Genomic DNA, 6,603 nt, shown 5'->3' on the forward strand with positions numbered 1-6,603 from the left:
CTTGGTTCATTAGTCTCATGAATGTACTAGGTGCATTAGTTAATCCAAAAGACATAACCAACCATTCATAAAAATCATACTTAGTTTTAAAAAGTTGTTTTCCACTCAACCCCAATATGCATGTGAATTTGATGATAACCCGATTTTAGATCAATCTTAGTAAAAGACTACAATCATGCAACTTAACAAGAAACCATAATCCTCAGCCCAATGATTCAAACTTTTGTTGAAGCAAGAATCCTTGAATCAAATAAATTAACACTTCCTTATACAAAATTCGAATCAACTGAGGGATAAGACTAGAATTAGATTACCTCTTCCGATCAAAGATCTAGAAGCAAGATTTGGAACCTTGTTCTAGATTAAGTCACTCCACAAGCAAACTTGATCAATGCTTGATTAAATGGCTCGGATGCAATCTACCACCAGAATTGCATGAAACTTAGAAAGGGCAAAGATGGTGCTTGGATTTCTAAGGGTAAAAGTCTCCGTTTGAGATCTCAATTTCATACATACACAAATCTAATTTTTTACATAATAATTTGTGGGTATTTATAGTTTCCCGACAAAAGAAGTTAGTGACCACGATTTAATCCCGATCCCCTTAAATCTCCATAAAAGACGAAGTCAATTTGACCATTACAAACCTTATGAAATTACAAATAATAAATAAAGTTTTCTAACAACTCATGAGATGATGCTTGCAACTTCATCCGCTACTTCAACCAGGAAAATATTCACTTCTGAAACTCAAAATGGTCCTTCCTCAATCGAATCAACTTGTAAAATGTGAATGATGGTTGAACCAAGCCTATCCAATTTAGTAGATGAAGAATGAATACTTGTTGAATCTTCTTGGCCTTGGATTGTGTAATAGGACCTGTTGGAACATTTGGAACCCATGATTCTTATCACTGAGGATTAAGGTTGTCTTATCACTTAACTCTCAATTTTTGGTGTTTTTATTTCATATTCATACTTGGTTTAAGATTCATATTGAAATCCAAGTCTTTCCTACGAGTATTTCTTAAGAAAAGTCTAAGGTGGCTACTTACCTCGTTGTTGACGTTCAAAACCACCGTTCTTGAGCTTCCATTATCCGAATTTCCTAAAATTTTCCTACAAATTTCTTATTGCGTCTATTTTCTGGAACCATAAAATTTTTCATGAGAAAAAAATCTGGAAGGAGGTTAAAATTAAGAAAAATCGAGGGAAGGTCAGATTTTGGGTTGACATGGCCGGTTCAACTGAATTGGCCACATCATCGTCTTCTTCCTCTAGACAGGAAGAAGACATGCTTGTCTTTTGCGCTGCCATCTCAAACTCATCCTCTACAGTTCCATTTGCAATCCATTTGCAATGTTTCTTCCCTGGATTTCTTCATGAAACTTAAAGATGGTGTTATAAGGAAGAGCTAGGGATTTCTTATTGGACAGCCAATTTTTAAGGGTTTTTAAAGCCCGATTCCTTCATGGAACCTCTTCCTTATTCTTCCCTCAAGCTAAATAGATTAGTTTGGAGAAACGACTTTGAGAGTGAAAATTTAATTTTGTGAAATTGTTCTTGGTCTACAACTCACTTGAAACACCAATTTTCGTTTTCTTGGACAATTTGTTCTCCGACGTTTCAGCTCTCGATTCCTTCATCAAAGTTACTCAACTTGATCCTCGAAAGCTAAAGGAATTCCCAATTTGAAGGAAAAGGAACCGTAGATAGGAATTCAGCACTTACCCCTAATTTGAGCACGAAATGGATTACCTTGATTGGGCACATTCCTGAGGTTATTTCCCTCCATGATCTTCTATGGAAAAACTCCTTGGAGGTGCATAAACTTATTGGGATTGTCCTTGCTCAACGAATTGTCGTGTAACCTCAAATTGAATTTTTTAGTTTTCCTTGAAGCTCTTCAATGGCGGATTAGATTGGAGGAATGGTTTCTAGGTACTTTCAACACTCGATTTCTTCATAGAACTTGTGGGGAATTTGTTTAGAAATTGTATGAATAAGTTTGAAGGGAAATGATGGAGAATTTGATATAGAATCCCTATCAGGGGAGTAAGATTCAGGTTACCTTGTTAACCGAATATCTCAAGGCAAGGAACACTTGTTTGAGATTCGAATCACTCCACAAACAAGATCGATTATGTCTAGTTTGAATGATTCTTGTTGATCAAATATCTCAAGGCAAGAACATTTGTTTGAGATTCGAATCACTCCACAAGCAAGATTGATCATGTCGAGCTTGAATGATTCTACATGCAAACCTAAACTACATAGAATTGCAAAGAAAATAAGTGATTGGTTAAAGGAAAGCACAAATGCTTCTTTTACTACATTTTTCAAGTCTATCTTCAAATATAACATGCATGTCATTATATACCTCAAAATGAAAACTCTTAACCCTCCCATGAGGCTTTCTAAGAGTTGTAACCTTCGTAATAATTTATAACCATAATTAACCACTATGTATATACTCTAGGGCTATAATTAGACACTCTGTAAATAACAGAAGAACAACTCTAAGTAAGTAAATTATAATCCACCCAAAATTTATAACAAGAAACTTCATTCTTATTCGGTGGGACATGAATTGAAATATATTTCGATAATTTCAATAACTTTTTCTTCCCATTTGGTATCTCCATCTTTTGACCCGGATTTGTATTAAACTCAAGAGTAGTTTGCAAATGTATTTGTTTATTTATTGAAAAAGTAAGAATGGTTACAAAAAAGTGGGGGGTTTGAAGTTAGTTAGAGAGAGTTGTAGTTGGCAAAAACAACCTCTCCCGATTTGCCCGAATTTGGAAATTGGCACGAAAAAAAGGGGCGATGGATGAGGGAGGAACAGAATGTGAAATGGAAGCGTACATAAAAGGATGGGTTTGTGGAGATTTTGGAGCACTGCATTGGGGTTGAGGAATTCCTTCTTTTATACTCGTCAAAGGGGAGCGGGAGGGTCCTCTTTCTGAATTTTGCCGGTGACCCAACTGCTTTCTCTCGCGCTCCCATTCTCCTGTTCGTCTCCCAGGATGCCTTAAACACTGTGTGTTCACGGTTAGTTCTCGCTTTAATTCCCCTTTTCTCTCGTTTTTTTGTTTTTGTATGTTATTTTGTGCTTAGATGGGAGAGTGGTTTGTTTTTCTGTTTCATTGTCTGGAAAATGAATAGATCGAGCAATGTTCAGTGATTCAGTTCAGTTTTCTTTACTTTTTCTTCGATCCCCCCATGTGTGAATTATTTGTGCTCAGTTTGAATCATGGACAATCTGTACAATATGACCAAAATCCTTAAACATTCGTGGAACAGGGCATCGTTTTAGAGTTCAAATGGAATTTTCTTCTTCACATTTTCTTATCTTTTTTATTTTTTTGGTTTCAGACCATTCTGGTAATCCAATTGCAAAGGGGCGATGGATTATTAGGTTTGTTAATATCACTCAACAATCTGTCTCTTGATTTTCAGTATATGATTTATAAATTCGGACTTTTCTGCAGGTTGTGATGGATTCCAGAAAATTGGGTGGAAGTCGGCATGCATTTATTATGATGTTTTAAAACTTAATCTGACCTTAATGGTAAGAAAACTTAATAATTACCCTAACCTTATTGTTCTTGCTGCGTGGTTGTTCAATGTATAATTGTTTTAAGTTTATAAATGTTGTTCTGTTGTTGATATTGATCATTAGTAGTTGAATCTCAATGCACTTTCTTGGAAATGAGAAACAGAGTGATTCCTGATGTTTCCAGGGAAGGCAGATCCTTAGGGAAAACCGTGACGATTTTCCTTTCATTGCCATGTAACTGTGATTAAGCTGCATGAAATTGTTCATGATGGCCGTTGTAGTTGATCGACATTGTGAGTTTAAGCCGTTTTGCCGATCTCAGAGATGTAGGCTTCAATCCTATACCCATATCGACTTTAGCAATTGCGAAATTGACCAAAACAATTTTGTTAACTCCTTGAGAGAAGCATTTGAAGTTGCTTGTATACATCGAAGCTTTTCAACTCCATGCCTATCTTTGGCAGAACAAGTTGATAACAAGCCGAGGATTAAAATTATGCTTGGCCGTGCTACCACAGGGCTGCACGCTGTCATAGAAGAGGCCACAAATGCTTTGTCGTGTGGTGTTGATCCAGTACCAGTGTCGAGCGGGTTAGGTGGTGCGTATATCCTGCGTAATGAAAGTGGGGTTAACATTGCTGTTGTAAAGCCTATTGATGAAGAACCATTTGCGTGTAATAATCCTAAAGGATTTGTGGGTAGGTTGATGGGTCAACCTGGTTTGAAGCGCTCGGTTCGGATTGGTGAAACTGGAATTCGTGAATTGGCAGCTTATCTGCTTGACTATGGTGGCTTTGTGGGTGTTCCTCCGACAGCTTTGGTAGAGATCTCAAATGTTGGATTCCATGTTAATAATTCATCTGGGATTCCGACTGCACCGTGCAAGATTGCATCACTCCAGAGTTACGAAGATCACGATTGTGACGCTGGAGACCTTGGTCCCTCTAGTTTCTCTGTCGCTGCAGTTCATCGCATTGGGATCTTTGATATAAGACTCTTAAACATTGATAGGCATGCAGGAAATTTACTTGTGAAGAAGAAACAAAGGCATGAGAATTGTGATGTTGGGGTGGTCGAGATTGTGCCGATTGATCATGGACTCTGCCTTCCCGAGTGGCTCGATGATCCATATTTCGAGTGGCTTCACTGGCCTCAGGCGTCAGTCCCTTTCTCTGAGACCGAACTTGAGTACATTGCCGATCTTGATCCCGTCAAAGATGCAGAACGCTTAAGATCTGAGCTTCCTGCTATAAGGAAGGCCTCCATTAGAATCCTCATTCTGTGCACCATTTTTCTGAAGAAGGCTGTAGCTTCTGGGCTTTGTCTTGCTGACATTGGTGAAATGATGACCCGGGAATTCGGCAGTGGAGAAGAAATCTTAAGTGCATTAGAGAACCTTTGTGCTCGAGCTATGGCCATTGTACCGACTATCATTTCGGGTGAGCGAGAAGCCAGACATGTAAACGGAGACCTCGAAATGTTCAAATTCGAAAGCGAAAGCGAAAGCACATATGATGGTCACAACAAAGAGGTTTTTGGTCTCCATCTCCGAAAGACACCTGAAATCCTCAAGCCTCCAAAAGTTCCTATGCTCCCATGTCCTACAACTGGATCAAAGCGATATGAGTATGACATCAACGACTTTAACTACATGGTTGTTCCGAAAAGTAGTAACCATGTTGGTTTGACGAAGAGCAAGAGTTTCTCGGTGCAGAAGCTTCACAGCGAGAGCGGGGCAATCATGTTTGGAAAAATGAGTCGGGATGAGTGGGAGGTGTTTTTGGATAGTTTTGAGAAGCTTTTACCGACAGCACTCGACGAGACCAGACGCGTGGGCTCAAAGCTTCAGAGGATGGGAACTTCTTGCAAGTTCTGATTTCTTTTCTCAGGGTGAAATCAAAGGAGACCTTTCATAGTATAGACGACGACGACGACCATAGGGAGGGGGGCAGAAAGGGAAAAGCGAGTGGTGAGTTAGGCAGCCATCCTTTCCCTCTCATATTTTCTTTTGCTTGTAATACAAATTCATATGAAATGGCTGCATTGAAAGCGTTTTTGTTGCAGGTCATGGTGTGTCCTTAGAAAATATTCTTCAGCTCTTTCCCTCTTTTGTAAGCTCATGATTCATTTACTTGTATTTTAAGTGTATATGTTCATTCTGTATTTACATTGAATGTCTTTGGACATTTACTTGTATTTTGCTCCTTTGCTCATCCTTATTATTGGATCTTCATTTTGGAACCCTTTGTTTGGTGCATGGTTGTGCCTGACAAAGATTTATGATATTCTAGCTTCCAGCAGAATTGTAATAGCCCAAATAAAATAAAATGAAAAATAAATGGCGGCCTCTTCTTAAACACAATCCTTCCTTAACGAATCAGAATTGATGGAGAATTTCTACATGACTGCTCTATAATTGCTATTAGATCCAGACATCGGGTGATGTGTCAACGAAATTGTGAGATCCTACATCGACTAGAGAGAGGAACAAGTGCTAGTGAGGATGTTGGGCCTGAGGGGGGTAGATTGTGAGATCCCACATCGATTGGAGATGGGAACGAATGTCATCGGGGACGCTGGGCCTCGAAAGAGGGGGAGGATTGTGAGATCCCACATTGGGAACGAGTGCCAAAGAGGACGCTGGACCCAGAAAGAGGGTGGATTGTGAAATCCCACATCAGCTGAAGGAAAGTTCTGATACCAAATGTTATGGAATTAACGAAGTGATTCGAATCACTCGAGAGCACATTGGGAACGAGTGCCAAAGAGGACGCTGGACCTAGAAAGAGGGTGGATTGTGAGATCCCACATCGGAGGAAAGTTCTGATACCAAATGTTATGGAATTAACGAAGTGATTCGAATCACTTGAGAGCTTTGATCAATACCACTTGAATGACTCTGACATACTTAATGATTCTAGCATGCAAGTTCTAAATACAATAATTTATAAAAATAAAAAAAATACAATAATTTACCAAAAAAAAAAAAAAAAAAAAAAAAAAAAAAAAAAAAAAAAAAAAAAAAAAAAAAAAAAAAAAAA

At 38.5% G+C, this 6,603-nt stretch overlaps 1 protein-coding gene across 3 annotated transcripts; it reads left to right on the forward strand.

The window, feature by feature from the left end:
• Positions 1–2,739: 2,739 nt before the first annotated feature.
• Positions 2,740–5,800, forward strand: LOC111439231 (phosphatidylinositol 4-kinase gamma 1-like). Of its 3 annotated transcripts, none has more exons than XM_023077010.1 (4): positions 2,740–3,054; positions 3,379–3,421; positions 3,495–3,574; positions 3,686–5,800. In XM_023077010.1, exon 4 carries the CDS (start codon positions 3,816–3,818, stop codon positions 5,436–5,438), a length of 1,623 nt encoding a protein of 540 aa, XP_022932778.1. In that variant the 5' UTR covers positions 2,740–3,054; positions 3,379–3,421; positions 3,495–3,574; positions 3,686–3,815; the 3' UTR covers positions 5,439–5,800. The 3 variants fall into 3 exon arrangements, with proteins under 3 accessions (XP_022932778.1, XP_022932777.1, XP_022932779.1); XM_023077009.1 differs by having other exon boundaries at positions 3,747–5,800; XM_023077011.1 differs by lacking the exon at positions 3,379–3,421 and having other exon boundaries at positions 3,747–5,800.
• The last annotated feature ends 803 nt before the right edge of the window (positions 5,801–6,603 follow it).

This window comes from Cucurbita moschata, unplaced genomic scaffold (assembly GCF_002738365.1).
Source record: "Cucurbita moschata cultivar Rifu unplaced genomic scaffold, Cmos_1.0 Cmo_Scf00087, whole genome shotgun sequence".
In the NCBI taxonomy this organism is placed as follows: domain Eukaryota; kingdom Viridiplantae; phylum Streptophyta; class Magnoliopsida; order Cucurbitales; family Cucurbitaceae; genus Cucurbita; species Cucurbita moschata.

Excerpts from the sequence above, each read along its gene's own strand:
- LOC111439231 (XM_023077010.1), top strand. The coding sequence starts at position 3,816 with ATGAAATTGTTCATGATGGCCGTTGTAGTTGATCGACATTGTGAGTTT.